Source organism: Callorhinus ursinus, unplaced genomic scaffold, assembly GCF_003265705.2.
Source record: "Callorhinus ursinus isolate GAN/ISIS: 27379988/994484 unplaced genomic scaffold, GSC_fseal_2.0 scaffold1, whole genome shotgun sequence".
Classification (NCBI taxonomy): domain Eukaryota; kingdom Metazoa; phylum Chordata; class Mammalia; order Carnivora; family Otariidae; genus Callorhinus; species Callorhinus ursinus.
The window spans coordinates 146,430,040-146,446,950 of record NW_027397063.1 but is presented as its reverse complement, the minus strand read 5'-3'; the positions used below and the strand labels follow the sequence as shown (position 1 = coordinate 146,446,950).

The window sequence follows — 16,911 nt, the reverse complement described above, 5'->3', positions numbered from 1 at the left end:
CAAAACAGGTGTGTTCTGATGACTAACCAAAATAAATAAAGGCAGACCCAATGGAGAGACTTCCAGATTTATACTTACATAAGGATGGTGTCTTTTGTTATTGTTGGTAGTAACTGGTTGTGTACAAATGGCTGTACAGCCTGTCAGAAACTCGGTCTCCTCACCCCGATCCCCTGCCATTTTTTGTTTGTTTGTTTGTTTTCTGTGCATCTTAAAAAAGATTTGTAGCTTTTTCATGTAAGCTTTCTTCAGCTATAAGATGTTGTAGTTCTTCTTTACCTGTAGTTTTAAATTAAATGTTTAAATAATAAAAAGTTAAACATTTAATTATTTAGATTATAGGCTATTAGAAAAGCTGAAGAATTTATATTTACTTTTGCAACTTCATTTCATCTGCTTTGTACATGAGTGTCTGATTTCAGCTGTAAAAGCTACTAAATGTACTGCTTTTGTTACAGACGTCTATGGCTTAGGGAGTTTTCTTTTAAAGTTTGCTTTTTTTGCTTTAAGGTTTTTTATTTTCTAAGAACTGACCAAAGCTCTCTTATTTCCATCTGCCATTCATTTTAAATCTGCTCCTTCCCTCTTCATGGATTATAACCCTTACCCTAATTCTGCCTTTACACTTGTTCAGGATCACAATCTGCTAATACCATTGGTGGTAAGAATCTATAGACTTTATGTGTGCATCTATTGTTTGATCACCTCTTTTCATTATCGAGAATGGGTTCTATTCAGCAGAAATTCTCAATATAAAATTCCATTGTTGTGTAGCCATATTGGGGCAAAAATTGCCAATTATCTTTGGCCTTTCTTTATTTTATTACCAAAACCTTGAGTTGTTGAAATTATCCAAGTTGATCCCACAAGGTTAGACATTCAAAAGCAAAGGAGTTTTAGTAATGCCTTGAAAGTACATAAAAAGTATAAAATGGTAGTTTGAAAACTTTAGGTAGCACGAGAGAAATTAGATATCCAGTTTCAAGTTTTGCAAATTAGAATATTTTCTAGTAGCATGCTATTCTCTAGGTACATCATGCCCCTTTTGATCAACTCTGTGGTTTTCTTATAATTAGCCTAGGTAGTCCTTGGCTGGGGAAAGAGCCCTGATATTTTCTCTAAGTACAGATAATTCCAAAATGAGTCATAGGCATTGGAATTATCACACTGTCCATAGGGGTTTGGAGTCAGTGGAGAAGAGAGGGTAATGATGAAAGCAAAATAAACACTGCCAATTTTTCATCATAATGAACACTGCCAATTTTATTTTCTAGGAGAGGGTATGAATGAATTTAAATATAGAAAGAGTGAGCTTGCATAGTTCTGATAAACATAGTTAACCTATAATAGGTGGGGTGATTACTCTGCTTCTATACTGCATGTTTCCTCTCTGCTGAATAGACCCACATTTCAAGGAATACTCTAGTCTCCTACCAACACCTTTACCCCTTAAATTTATATCAGTTTTAACAGAATACCATAGTGTATGTGTTCATTCAGTTCATTATTTATACTTTTTATATTGTTGCAAGTGTTCCCATAAAATACTCCATTGGCTTATCTTGCATTGTGAGTTTGTGGCATGTTGGGTGTTTGGATGTTTTGGTGTGTATGTTTAGTTTAGATACTGCATGGAGAAAATAGGTGCCTTGTGGGTATCCTTAAGGTTATAACTGAAAAAAACCTGATTTGAAGATTCTTCACCTGAAACACCAAGAAACAATTCAAACGAACCATCATTTTAAAGTAGAACTGAATAATTTAGAGTTCCTTTTAGTCAAATTGTTAATTTCATTGGAAATACTGCTTTATTTTATACAGTATTGCTGTAACCAGTGGAAGATAATTTTCATTTTGTGTGCTGGTAGAGTTTAGGAATTAAGCATGAATTTAATTTGTATTTAGTAAAACCGTGTCAAGAAAACTAGTGAGGGTCGCAGATCAGCAGCCTGTGGACCACATCCAGCCTACCTCCATTCATTTATTATTTGGTCTACACAACATGATAAAAATGAGAAAATTTCAAAGTTTTCATAAAAAAAAAAAAAAACCTAAAACCTGGCCGGTATTACCTCAAGACACAGCTGGCTGGAACTGAAAAGTCACCCTTCCCTGCCTTACACTCAGTGCTCCTCCCACATTAACATCTCCTGCTTGACCACATTGGCATTTGAGTCTTTAGTTTTTGCTCTGTGAAAAGGAAGCATGATTGGGTAAGATTATACAAGGTGAGCAGTGACTGCCCTGTTGGTTAAGAGAAGTGATGCCCAACAGAGGGCAAAGGTTGCTTTCATGAAGAGTTGCTTTCATTTATTTAAGTGCAAGTTTAACTTTTCTCTGATGCTACCATTCAGAATGTAGAGTTAAATTATATTCTGGAGTTACCTAGTTTGTTTTCCTAGTCAATGCAGACATAAAATATTTTGATTGACAAGGAACTCATTTCCTTAAAAGTTAACCCATGCAATTCTAGTTTAAAACCATCTCCCTTAACTTTTTTTTCTTTAACCCTTGCCCCAATCTGAGATTTTTTCTGGCTTCCCTCTCTCTTTTTCCCTGACCACATATCCTCTGCCTTCCAAGACTGAGAATCACTAGTTTGGAAAGGGCCTGACTTCTCTGACATTTTCTCTTAGTTATTTTCTACTCTTAGTACCCCTACATCTACATCCTAGGCATGGCCACCCAAGATCCCTTTGCTGTTAAGCAAATAGCAAAAAGCAAATTTCTTTTTCAGCTGGCCCAATTTTATAAACATTTAAAATGTAATTTTGTAAAAATTAAAAATATACATAGTAGCAAGATAATTTTGCATCTCAGAAGGCAGACCATTTTAACATGAAAATTTTTATTCTTAACAAAAAATAGCAGTAATGGGATGACTAATTCTGTTCCTTGCAAATACATAGCTTTCTCATATATAGTTACAGCCATGTGAAATGTACTGTCAGAAAAGTTACTTTTTTGGAAATCTTATATACTATTTGTGTTCTGAAACAAACATACTATTAGTGTTGTCCTGTACCCCTCAAAACTGAAAATAGATTTTACATGATTTTTACTGTTCAGTCCTAGTATTATAGCATACTTTTTTTTCCAGGTTATGACTATACATGTCTTCCTCAATCCATTTCCTTTGAACTCAGAACTTGCCATACTATCCCAGTTTTCTCAGATGTATTTCTTGAATTGTTATCCTTTCAACAAGTTCTCTTAGAGTTCACATCTTAACATTTGTATGTATGTTTGGTGTTCAGCTGGCAGCCGGTCGGGGTCTCCAGGAAGAGTTCTGACCACAACAGCCCTCTCCACTGTGAGCTCTGGTGTTCAAAGAGTCTTGGTCAATTCAGCCTCAGCACCGAAGAGAAGCAAGATACCACGGAGCCAGGGCTGTAGCAGAGAGGCTAGTCCCTCTAGGCTGTCAGTGGGTAAGGTTTTCTCTATGAGACTTGGGACCTCTTCTTTTGTATTTCAGGCTTGGGTATTGGAAAGCATGGCAGACGTCAGTTGGGCGCTTAGAAGCCAGAAGAAAACAACTCAGAATTTAAAGAGAATTGAAATATAGGTTATAAATTGAATTAGGTATCTTACCTGGAAAGTATAATTCATTTATATTTTAATCCTTTTGTTGGCAGCCTTCTTACGTTTGTAGAATACTGTTTTACCCTTGTAATCTCATACAAACTAGACTATATTCAAATTTAACTGTATTCCTGGTAATGCTTTTTCAAGGGTAATTTGTTCTTAGCCTCCCAGAAAGATTGATCAGTTTTTAAGAAAGAAAAATAAAACTAACCTATCAAAAATGCAAATTCTGTCTTTTATTTCCTCCCTTTCTGTGCTGCTGTTGCCTGGTTCCAGCCCGAAGTAGTCGTATTCCTCGACCAAGTGTGAGTCAAGGGTGCAGCCGGGAAGCCAGTCGAGAGAGCAGCAGGGACACAAGTCCTGTTCGCTCTTTTCAGCCTCTCGGTAAGTACTTGGGCAGGCGTTGGGTGCGTTTCTTTCCTCTGTGTTACCACCATCTGATAACCTCAGCATACATGGGGTTTAGCTTTCTTCATCGACTGTCTCTTTGCCTCTCTTTTCTATCCTGATAGAAGAGTCAGAAGGAAATTACATGTTTGGGAAATTCCTTTGACATTTACTTGTTTTAAATGAGTAACTTAGACCTTGTATAAGCACATTGCCTCCATAATCAAGTAAATATCACAGATTTAAACTACAGAATATTGCAGTCAAGATTTATCTTAAGAAATAAACCTATACAATTTAAAGGTAATATTTAAATATTCTCAGGTGAAGTATGGACCATTTCATTTGATAAAATAAATTCTGTTGGTTTCTTCAGCAGAAGTATTAACACTTCAACTTAGATATTTAACTTAAGTTATTAGAGTGCTGCAAAATACCATATGAACTACTAACATTTTAAAATGGGAGAAATTAACATTATTTTTTTACTATTTTACAGTTTAATAGTCGTTTCCCATTTATTAGTTTGTGTCATGTCCCTGCTATAAAACCTCTCTGTTTCTGGTTATATAGATTATATTATAACCTTGACTATAATAGTATAGTTACCTCAATTATAAAAATCTTAAATGACTTTTTTTAAGCTTTTAGTATTTGAGAATAATCGGAGAGGCAGAATTTTTTACACTGAAAATTTTTAGGATTTCTGCATGGTCCTTCAGGTTTTTAACTAGTACTTTGTTTATATATATGTACATACTTAACGCCATTTCAGATTTTTTCTTTTAATTCCATAAAATGTAGGTTACTGTAATACATAGAGAATTTCTCATAGTTCTCGTTGCCTGTTGGAATTATTACTTCATTCAATAGACATGTTAGTAGAGGATATCTAGAGATTAATTTCTGTTCTCTGGGCCATTTGGTTCAAATAAATCACTAGACTGTCCTGCACTGACCTAGAAAACCCCCATTGAGCTAGGGACACAGACAGGGATATCCTCAGCCTTCATTGTTTCTGTTCCAGTCCCAGGTGCCAGAGCTCCCTTTCAATACTTTGCCAGAGATATTTTTAGTTCATATACATACAGGCTGTGTATATGCACACACACAAACATACATGTAGATGTACGTGGTAAATCTTCATGTATATATGTTTTAAAAATGAAATAAATCCTACATTTGTATAAAATAAGCATGCCATCTTGAAGGGTTGAAGGAAATGGAGTGGGAGCTTAAGAGCATATGTTCTAGGGTCAGATGGCCTGGGTTCTGTAACTTCTGTACCTGAGTTTCCCAGTCTGTAAAAGTAGGATAATAATAGATGTACTTGTTAGGATTGTTTTGAAGAAGCTATAAATGAGCGAATACATAAAACAAATTCCCCAGAAAGAGTGATTTGTGTAATAAAAGTATTTTAACTGCTCTGATTAATTGGCACACAGTGAGTGCTTGGTCATCATCGTCATCGTCCCTGCCTCCACTACTGCTCCTCCACCTTTTCCCCTAAAGCTCTAACTGCTTGCCTAGAAGTAGTTTACTTGTACTTTAGTGGCAAGGATCTTCGATATTTTTAATGGTATAACACCTGCATCTGAATAATGCTAATGCTGCAGAATTATTAGAAAACATGAGATATCAAGAAGAAACCAAAATGTGTTTCTGTACCTTTTAAACCTTGGAGTAGTCAGAGATTAGAGGAAATTTATAGTCAACTATTAATCACTTAAAAAATAAACATTGTTAATATGCCTGTTTTTAACGAGAAATGGTGGCTAGCCATTCATTTTCTAGATTCATCTCAAAGCCTCCATTTGGCAATTTAAATCACTTAAGTTTTTATTATTAAAGGAAGCTGTTCTCCTGATTCTAATGAAACATTCTATTTGGATTAAAGAAGATTATATCTTTTAATCACATAGTTTTCGAAGAATTGATTTTTATAGCCCTTTTATTTACATATGGATACTGCACAGTGAAGGTAGCAGATTAGCCCTGTTTTTTACACAGGGCTGAGGAGTAGCATTCTGGAAAATCAGGTTATCCTTCCCACTCCCATTGTTTGCTGTGTTTGCCTGCATTCTGCTGTCCTTACTGTGTTTATTTGGTGGATTCTTTTTTCACCTCTGACTTGAATTTCATCTGCCATTCAGCAGATGAACCCCAAAGTTTGCCTTGCATTCAGTTGTAGCACAAGGTCAGTGTGAAGATCCTAAAGCATCAGAAATAAATTAGAGCTGAGCAAAGCCAATCTTCTCTAGAACTTGTACCCTAGCTATTATTTATTTCTGGAGCCAAGTTTCAAAAAAAAAAAAGGCTTATGTTATTATAAGCATGTGAGTGGTGCCTCTTACCTCTTACTTGCAGAGCCACAGGTAACTGTTGATTCCAGAAAATTTTTCAAAAATTTTCATCCATTAGGCATTTCCATATTGGTAACTCTCACCATTTAAAAAATTATTTCTGTCAGGTAAAATTAAAACTATTAGTATGTTTTATTAACAATACCAGTTACCTTTCAGGGTCTGATTAAACCTTTTGTGCAGCATTCTTTCTGTTTAATCCTTTCTCTCAATCTTCATGATCTTTTTTGCGTTCATTAAGGTCCCGTGGCAAAGAAAAGAGTGATTTGTGTAATAAAAATATTTTAACTGCTCTGATTAATATATCTAAATAAGAGTAATCTGTTTCATTAAATATTAAAATGAGTCTTTCCTGGCTTATTTGTTTCTGTATGTAAGAAGAAGAATGACTTTGTAGTGTTAGGAAAATCAGGATTTTAAGATACAAAATTTAAAATATGCTAAAATTAGATTCAGAGAGACATGTCATAAATAGAGGGAGACATGTCACATTTCTAGGTCTTTTGATTAGATCATTAATACTTTTTTATGTTCAAATGTGCTTTGATATTTAAATAATCTTTTACTGAATGCAGAACTTATATTCTATGAAACATTGTGGAAAATATTTAGGCTAATGTAAATGAGGTTTGTTATCTTTTGAACAATGTGGAGATGGTACATGTACTGTTGAAGAGCAAAGAGCAAAGGTCTTGAAAGAGGACAGATACTGAGGTGTTTCACTTACTAGTAGTATGGCTTTGATCACATTAATTAACTTCTCTCTCTGCTTGAATTTACCCATCTATAAAATGGAATAGTAATACCTGCTTCATTGGGTTCAAGATTAAAGGAGATAGGGCTATTATTGGTTACTAGTTACCATAGTGGTTTTTTTTTTTTTAACTACAGTGTTCATTTTTTTGTTTCATGCTTGTACTTTTGACATTTCCTTCCATTTGAATAATTTTTTTTTTTTTTTTTTTTTTTTTTTTTTGTCTCCTGTGGGCTTATGTCTGTCCCCTTAGGTGTAAGATCTTTTGTGTGTCAAGGATGCTATTACAGTGCTAATGTTCAGTTGCCTGACTTGGCAGTATTCTGATCCTTAACTAGTACTAGTAATACCAGTGTTGACTAACTCTCCTTGCCTGACTATAGTGCTGCCACTATTCCTTGTTTCTGTGGTAATAGATGAGGTTTGTATGGTCCTGTTATTCCAGCCTCCAGACACCATTCCAGATCTACTGGTGCCCTCTACGCCCCCGATGTGTATGGGGCCTCAGGTGAAGGATGAGTACATTTTCACTATCATCTGTGCATTCATCTCAGATTTTGTCCTTTTCAGTTTCCATTGAATTGTATATTCATGTTTTTAAATCAATTTGTTTTTATTTAAATTTAATTTGTTGGATAGTAAGTCATTTGTGATTTTTTAATTTTCCCCCAAGTAACTTTTTCCCCTTCCACAACCTTATTTGGGCATTTTTCTCACTGGCAGATGACATTTTTGTGTGTGTGTGTATAACCTAAGTTATGTCATGTTTAAATATGGAATTGTTTTATGTTCTCAATTATGTACTTCATCTTTGTACATGTTTTGGAAAAAAAAAAAACCAAAATGGTGGATGAAGTGTTTTAATTGTAAATGACGGTGTAGAAAGTAGTTGAGGGGGAGAATCCATCTCTAGTTTGTCTTTACATATCTCAGAATGTTGGGCACACAGTAGGTGCTTAACAAGTATCAAATGACATGTCTTAGTTATAGATTGAAATCAACCTGTCTTGAAGAAGGAGAACTAATAATTGGAGGTTTTTTCCCTTGTAAACTGGTGTGGCTTTATTGAGCTCCCTAATCATTATTGGTTTGAGGTTTGATCTTTGTTCTGGACTACTCTGTGGCTCACCTGAATGGAAGAGATTTGCCTGACTGATAGAGCTGGACTAATTGCATGGGCTATAGATTTGCAAGCCCTTAGCCAGCCATTCTTTCTTCTATCTTCTGGTCATAAATGTATCATAGCTACTATTCTTTAAATTTATTTTCCACACACTGTCAGTAATTTTAATTGCCTTTACCATTTTATTTGACCAAAAACCAAATGTACCCAGAAAATACAAATTGCTTTTAAAATGCTTTGCCCCATTGGTTTTTTTTTTTTCCTCCCCTTAAGGATCTTAAAGTTTCCAATGTGACACTGTTAAATTTATGACTCTCTCAAAGCTGTTTTCCTCCTTCTGACGAATTAGGTCCAGGGTATGGGATCAGCCAGTCAAGCCGACTGTCATCTTCTGTCAGTGCCATGCGAGTCCTGAACACAGGTTCTGATGTGGAGGAGGCGGTAGCAGATGCCTTGGTACTCTTCTCCATTTCCTTATCGTTATAGATGTTCCCATTATGAAACTAATGTATGGGTAAGGCAGTCCACCAGTGCAGGAAAGGACATAGGAAAATGCTTGTGGATTAAATCGAGAATGATCAAATGTGGACAATTTAAAAAGCAGAGCAGTATAATCAATTCTTGATCTTTATTTCTTGGCCAGAATTTTAAGCCAAGGCTAAAAGTAGTTGATGGCATGTCAGGAATATAAATATTGATGTCACTAATAGGGTAATGTGTTTAATGCACTGTAGTACACTAAGAGTAAGGGTAGATTAGTACATAAATATGTAGACTACAAGCATATATTTCAAAGCTTGCTTAACTTTGGGTATTTAGGGATTGTGTTAGTTTGGGGTAGGATTTTGTTTAGTCTTATGTATATTTTCTGAGCTGAGAGAAGGTACAGCTTCAAGACACATGATAATTAGGATATCCTCCTGGCTCTTTATGCCTGACACATTAAACAGTGAGATTTAAAAACATCATCTATAGATCCATGACAATTTGTCAGAAGAGAGTGCTGTACATATTTACTGCTGTTTTTCTCACTTAAAATTATGAAAGAAGTATCATTTGAACAATGACAATAATTGGCTTTTGCTAATTTCCCAGGTCAATTCAGTATGACACTTTCTGTTTCAAATTATATTAATCCAATGTTTGGGAAGCATTTGCTCAGTTTCTTACACAGAATGTATAAAAGGCCTCATCTTTGTTTTGAAATAAATACATTATGCCTTTTAAGACTGTCTTAACCAGTGTTGATATAATATAATTTATGCCACATATTTGAGAAGTAAGTTTTGAAAAATATTCATTGGTCATAGCTATAATACAATAAATGTAATCACATATGTAGTTCTGTTCTAACAGTCTACGTGTGCTGAATTTTTTCCTTTATCTCAGCTATTTGATTTTTTTATAAATAATGTAAGTAGGAACTTTGTTGTCTTGGGCAGGGGATATATTGATCACATCTTGTTCTGATAAATCAGTCAGATGCTTTAAATTTACTGTTTTTCATCAGTGTATTTCTCAAATCATATTTTCTCGTTTCTTTTTAAATGGAATTATGCTCACATAAATCTTATTTATTGAATGGCTTATTGAACTATTACTTATAATAGTAAGATGTGTTTGAATTATATAAGGAATATTTAATTACCAGGGCCGAAAGCTGAATCCCAGTTATTTGATTCTATCTACTTCCATTATTTGTATAGCATAGATATTCCGATTATAACTATTAATTTCTAGAAAAAAATCTTTCCAACTACTAAGCCTAATTTGCACCTTGGGAAAATCACAGAAACAAAGTTAACTTTGGAAATGACAGGATTCAAATAGAAAATTTGAGGGGCACCTGGGTAGCTCAGTCAGTTAAGCGTCCCACTCTTGATCTCGGCTCAGGTCTTCATCTCAGGGTCGTGAGTTTGGGCCCACGTTGGGCTCCACACTGGGCGTAGAGCCAACTTATTAAAAAAAAAAATTGAGTTTCTTTAGGAAAACTGGTTATGGGAATATTTTTGTAGCTTAGGACTAAAGGATATTGGCAAGATTAAAGATATAGTCTGCTAATAAGCAGTTCTCATGTATCTATATATTAAAAAATTTAATGTTTCTGATTATGGGCATTGTTTATGCCTACTTCATTGTACTGTTCAGCAAAATGTTTTTCATTATTTTCAATTTTTCTCTTTAAAAATTTACTGCTCTCAGCTCTTAGGAGACATACGGACTAAGGTATAGACATTGCTGTTTTCTGACATCTTATGATACCATAACTTTTTTCTTTTGCTTCATCAGTTTAACAGATGATAGTTTTCTAGAAAATATTCAAGTGGAAGTAATAAGATCCTTTAATACATCCATTTTTCTGTATATATAATTATCAATAGGGAGATGCTGCTTGAATGTCCTATGGGAGTTCTTGTCGTTCCAGCTTGACTACTCCATACAGATGAGATGTTATCATTCACACTGATGTCTGTAACAAAACTGATTCTAGAACGCAACACAGGAATACCACATTAGCACTTTCTAAACTAAGTTGGTGTCTCTAAATCAGTAAGGGCATTTAGTGATGGAAATGTCTTTATAAAACTATTTTGAATTAAATTCAAGTTACTTTTTGCTTTTAGATTTTAGACTTTGGAGAATTTGTTGTAGCCACTGGAACTGTTTTAAATTATTGTTCTTATTAACATGTTTCATAGAAATATGTTCAGTGCTCATTAGCCTAGATTCAAATATCAGATTATATAAAGATATATTTCCAGTCCTTCCAAGGAAATCTCAAATAAGCTATTTACTCTCTCATTTCATTTTTATATGCAAGGTATAATTAGCAGTTACATATATTAAATGATAAGCTTCAGATGTAAAGAAATCAAAGGAATCTAAATAGGCTTTCTTGCATTTATTGAAATAGACGGTATAGACACATTGGGAAAAACATGGAGGACCTTCAAGGAGCTTGCCTCCTACAAATAATAGCAAGCAAAACAGGTTCTCATCATCCTTTGTATTTCATTTCTCAAAGAGACATGAGGGTTGGGTACAAAGGAAGAAAATGTAGCAAGAGAAGTGGTAGCAGATGTAAAAGGGAGACTAGGAAGAAGAGAAAGCAGACAGGAGAAAATAGAAGTCATACAGGAAAATGTGTTTCCTGATCCATTCTCATCCTTTAAAGAGTAATATTCTCTTCTTCACCAACTCAAATTTCTAGTAGTTTCTGTTCATTTATACTCTAGTAGTTCTTGGTTTCCATGAAAAGGAAAAAGAAGAGGGAAAAACCCACAATTTGAGCACTTCCCACTTTAATATCTGAACTTCCATATAGCCTTATTCTGTTTCTACTATATCCCATAGTTTAAAAATATTCATCTTCTACTAACTTCTAAAACATGTTTTCTGAAGCAAAACTAAATATTGATAATAAAATCAGTTATCAATTGATTGATATTACATTGATAATAATTTTATTACAGTAATTAGCCTCATGCTTGGTACTGATTTTAAAACAAAAACCAGTCTTTTTGTGATCAATGAAATTGTAAAATACCAGTATATTCTTTTGACTACTGCTAATGAGAGCCTTTATGTATAACAGAAAAAACCTGCTCGAAGAAGATATGAATCATATGGAATGCATTCAGATGATGACGCCAACAGCGATGCATCTAGTGCTTGTTCAGAACGCTCCTATAGTTCTCGAAATGGTAGTATTCCCACATATATGAGGCAGACGGAAGATGTGGCAGAAGTACTCAATAGATGTGCTAGTTCCAACTGGTCAGAAAGGAAAGAAGGCCTCCTGGGTCTGCAGAACCTATTAAAAAATCAGAGAACACTAAGGTGAGTTGTGTTGGCTTAAAATAATTGTTCTGTCAGGTTAGCACTTTGAACTTGACTTTGTCTTCATAACACCTTAGAGGTATTAGTATGGGAACAGACTTGTTTTAAATTCAGAAGATGGCATCAAAATATTTTCCCAAGCTTCAGGACCATCTATACTATCTATACTATAAATTTTTATTTAAAAGGAAACTTTTTATTCACAAATAGAAGTTCATGAAAAAGGTTATTTTTAAAATTAAAAAAATAATAAAGTGTACATTAGTTTAAAGCTGGCTGGTTTATTAAAATTCATTCCTGATAAATTTTTCAGTGAGAAGAAAGAATGTTTATGCTCACTTGAACATGAAGGTATATTCTCAGTGTTCATGTATTATGTGAGTCATAGTGTTATACAAAATGGAATTGGAGTGAATTTCTCTTAACTTTATATTGGTTTTATAGTTTGTCTGATTTGGTTTGATTTGATTCAGTTTTCTTTCCTAATGGCTTTTATTTGCTTTTTCCCCCCTAAATTCTTTATTGTCTTTATCTGTGTAATGTTTTAAACTTCTCTAGTCAACCCCTTTAAGAACCTAGATTCAGATAATTCGTAAGTTTGAGTGTAGTGGAAAATTAGAGGGCTACTTCCTGCCTTGATACCTGAAATCAGGGTTAGAGTTGCTAGCTGTATAGTTACTTTAGGAAGTATTAACCTATTTAATTTAAAATAGATGTTCATCAGTGTACTGCCTAATATATTTTAATGTTTGCCTATCAGACTCCATGAATCATTGCAATAAATCATAATATTGTTCCTAACTCCATCAAGATTAGGTTAATATTAGGTTCAGTATATCATTATCAGTGGCAAGAGAGTAGGCATAGTGTAGAAAGATTTTAGCCCTCAGGTGGCCAAATTTAAGAAAACATCTTAGCATTTAAAGGATAAGATTCAGGGGCGCCTGGGTGGCTCAATCATTAAGCGTCTGCCTTCGGCTCAGGTCATGATCCCAGGGTCCTGGGATCGAGCTCTGTATCGGGCTCCCTGCTTGGCGGGAAGCCTGCTTCTCCCTCTCCCACTCCCCGCTGCTTGTGTTCCCTCCCTCACGTTCTCTCTCTCTGTCAAATGAAATAAAATCTTTAAAAAAATAAATAAATAAAAATAAATAAAAGATAAGATTCATGTGCTGGGAATGTCATTTGTACAGTTTCCCCTGTCATGCTACATTAATGAAATACAATTGTAGTTCTTTTCATATAACTTTTAAAATAATGTGGGTCGCAACAGAATTATTGTTGCATTTGATAAATTTGTATTTATCCCTGATTAGTAAGTCCTACACATTTTTTGATTTGGAGGACTGTTTTGATTTTTTATAAGAAGCCTATTTACAGTTAAGGTTATTTTTAAATGAATTCTTCCTACAGCAAGTTATTAATAAGCTACTTTTGGGGCACCTGGGTGGCTTAGTTGGCCAAGCATCTGACCTCTGCTCAGGTCATGATCTCAGGGTTGTGGGATCAAACCCTGCCCCCGTGGCGCCCCCCCTGCCCCCCCGCTCAGCAGGGCCTCTACTTGTCCCTCTCCCTATGCCCCTCCCCCTGCTTGTTCTCTCTCTGTCTCGCAAATAAATCTTTTTTAAAAAAGATATTAATAAGCTGCTTTATTATTTTGACAGTCGAGTTGAACTGAAAAGATTGTGTGAAATTTTTACAAGAATGTTTGCTGATCCTCATGGCAAGGTATGTTTTAGTATTTAAGATTATTTACTCCTATGGGATGTCATCTGTGGATTGCCAAAACAATAACAATAAAATAATAGCAAAACACTGTAAGCCATTTTTTTTATTATTGCCCCAAAATGGTAATAATCTTTTCAAACACAATTGAAATTGTTTGATAAAATACATAATTTAGAAATTGCTCTCTGGTAACCATTTAAATTTCTCCAAAGAGAGATTATCTAAGACTATAAGCTGAGGGATATAGTAACAAGCATGACCCATAGAATTAGTCAAACTGAATGTGTTTGTATCACTAGAAACTTTTTACTGTTTGTAATGGGAAAAAATTGGGGTAAGTTGAAAAAAGGTCTTTTTATTGTTTTCTTCTTTTGCAGTGTTAATGTAAATATTTTCTTATCTTAAAAGTGCAGTTGTGTAGAAAAGAATGGCCATTAAGTAACACAAAAGCACAAATACCGTGTTGGCCATAGTTTGGTAGTAACATTAAAAACATTTCATATGTTGAAGTAGTCCATAAAAATTTTCAGAACACTGTTTAATTTTTAATTGTTGATTAAAACATACTTTGTTTTAAGCACTTAGGCACAATCTGCATGTGTACCTGGAAATTTTGGTTCACCCTGCAGGATAATTACTGTTGTAAAATATATTTGGTTACTCTGTTTTCAGTAATGTGTCTGACAATGGTGAAACTTTATTGTCTCTTTTTAGGTTACCAGTTGTCTGCATGAGAATTTCTAACCTAAGTGAGAGGGAGATGTGGAAGGGAAATTATAAAAAAAAATTAATTTCACCTTATTTTTTATTGTCTTCACTTTATTGTTGCACATATCATTCTCATTTTTTTCTATTTTTGATATTTTCATTAGTTGCAACACTACTTTAAAGATAATAAAATCCCACTGTATATATAAACCAAAATCCAGCTAAAGATTATAAATTGCTTCTACTTTAAAACAGTTTTCAAAGATTATCCTCTATCAGAAGGTGTATTTATTTTATCCAAGAATGCAAGTTTCCATTAAAGACAAAGATTAAAAAACACTTGGTAAGCAGTTTGTTTAAAATTTATAACTTTCAGGGGTGCCTGGCTGGCTCAGTCAGTGGAGCTTGCAACTCTTGATCTCAGGATCATGAGTTCAAGCCCCACATTGGGCCTACAGGTTACCTATAAATAAATGAATGAATGAATGAATAAATGAATAATAAATGAAGTTCATAACTTTCAAACTGAACATGTAGGTAACTGTATGATTTTATACTTACATTACTACCACCAGTTATAGCTGTAGGACTTGCTTTAATGCAAAAATTTCTATAAATCTTGAACAAATTAATTGTTGATATATTTTCTTGGCAATATAAACCAAAGGACAAGACAATTGTGATCTGGATGGACCTCTTTTACAAACAATATTTTAGTAATTATACAACTTTAAAAAATAGAATTTTTTTTTAAGATTTTATTTATTTGTCAGAGAGAAAGGGAGCACAAGCAGGGGGAACAGCAGAGGGAGAAGCAGACTCCCTGCTGAGCAAGGAGCCCGATGTGGGGCTCGATCCCAGGACTCTGGAATCAATGACCTGAGCCGTAGGCAGACACTTAACTGACTGAGGCACACAGGCGTCCTTAAAAAATAGAATTTTTTTTTTTAGATTTTTATTTATTTACTTACTTATTTGACAGAGAGAGACACAGCGAGAGAGGGAACACAAGCAGGGGGAGTGGGAGAGGGAGAAGCAGGCTTCCTGCTGAGCAGGGAGCCTGATGTGGGACTCGATCCCAGGACCCTGGCATCATGACCTGAACCGAAGGGAGACGCATAACGACTGAGCCACCCCGGCACCCCTAAAATATAGAATTTTAAAACATCTTCAATAAGTGATATAATTCTTCCCTACTGGAAGGTATAAGACCGAGGCTGGATTATTTCTTGAAGTCCCAGCTTATTTTTTGCTAGGACAATAATACAATTTAGTTGGATGCTAGAATTTACACAGTAATAAAAAAGAAACACTTTTTAAAGAGTCTCTTGGAGATGAGATAGGAAAGCTGAGTTTCATGTTGGGAAAGGAACTGAACTGAGCACATATGCTTGGCTTCCCTTAATAGACATGGAGAACCAGCTACGGTCCTCCCTAGAATTGTCACGAAGGTGACTTTTTGGTTTTTCTTCATCAGGTTTTATAACAATATACAATTCTTACTAACCCACCTGGTTTTGTTTGTTTGATTAGGTTTTTGGGCATTTTAGTTCAGTGAAGACCAAAGTAATGGGAAGATTTTTGTTAATTTGTTTCTGCTTGACTTTTGTTTGGCGATTGTCCATCGGAGGCTCTGCCAGTAATGTACTTCATTAAGAATAAACTGGATATGTCACCATACTGTGCTGAGTTTAAAATGTGAGGGTTTGGGGCACCTGGGTGGCTCAGTTGGGTAAGCATCTGCCTTTACCTCAGGTCATGGTCTCAGGGTCCTGGAATCGAGCCCTGTGTCTGGCTTCACGCTCAGCAGGGAGTCTGCTTGTCCTCCTCCCTCTGCCCCTTCCCCTGCTCATGCTCTCTCTGTCTCTCTCCCAAATAAATAACTAAAATCTTTTAAAAGAAAAATAAATAAAATGTCAGGGGTTTGATTTGAGCTTTTGCATCATATCCTGATACTATTAAAATAGCAGATTTCTCCTTCCCCATTTTTTAAATATATCTTTATAAAGTACCAACAGCTCCATCTTCAGGGTCAAGCAACTGATTTTGATACTTTATTTTCTTTCCAGATACAGTTTTGTTCTTTATCAGAAGTAGACCATTTTTTGTTCTGTAAAGGGCCAGATAGTAAATACTTGCAGCTTTGTGTGCCATAAGGATCTCTGTCACCACTACTCAGCTCTGCCATTGTAGCACAAAGGCATCTATAAACAATATGTAAACAAATGATTATGGCTAGGTTGCAACAAAAATTTATTTATGAACATTGAAATTTTAATTTTCATGTAAATTGCTTTTTAAAAAAAAACTTTTTAAAACCAAAAATGTAAAAACCATTCTTAACTTGCAGACTGTAGTTTGCTGGTCCCTGGTTTCTGTGCTCAGTTCTGGGTTGTTGACACTACAGTAGAAACACATATCCAGGA

General features: G+C 34.8%; 1 protein-coding gene across 50 annotated transcripts in view; it reads left to right on the top strand.

Annotated features, from left to right (window-relative positions):
- The window catches only part of CLASP2 (cytoplasmic linker associated protein 2), a 177,931-nt gene that overhangs the window by 112,824 nt on the left and 48,196 nt on the right, over positions 1 to 16,911 (top strand). For 10 of the 50 annotated variants that reach the window (XM_073902391.1, XM_073902392.1, XM_073902399.1 and 7 more), the window contains 8 exons: positions 635 to 661; positions 3,258 to 3,428; positions 3,862 to 3,969; positions 7,535 to 7,597; positions 8,562 to 8,668; positions 10,415 to 10,438; positions 11,808 to 12,052; positions 13,714 to 13,777. In XM_073902391.1, the coding sequence (XP_073758492.1) occupies positions 635 to 661; positions 3,258 to 3,428; positions 3,862 to 3,969; positions 7,535 to 7,597; positions 8,562 to 8,668; positions 10,415 to 10,438; positions 11,808 to 12,052; positions 13,714 to 13,777 (809 nt within the window). The remainder of the gene's footprint in view (positions 1 to 634; positions 662 to 3,257; positions 3,429 to 3,861; positions 3,970 to 7,534; positions 7,598 to 8,561; positions 8,669 to 10,414; positions 10,439 to 11,807; positions 12,053 to 13,713; positions 13,778 to 16,911) is intronic. The other 40 variants (XM_073902470.1, XM_073902498.1, XM_073902467.1 and 37 more) reach the window with 7 other exon arrangements.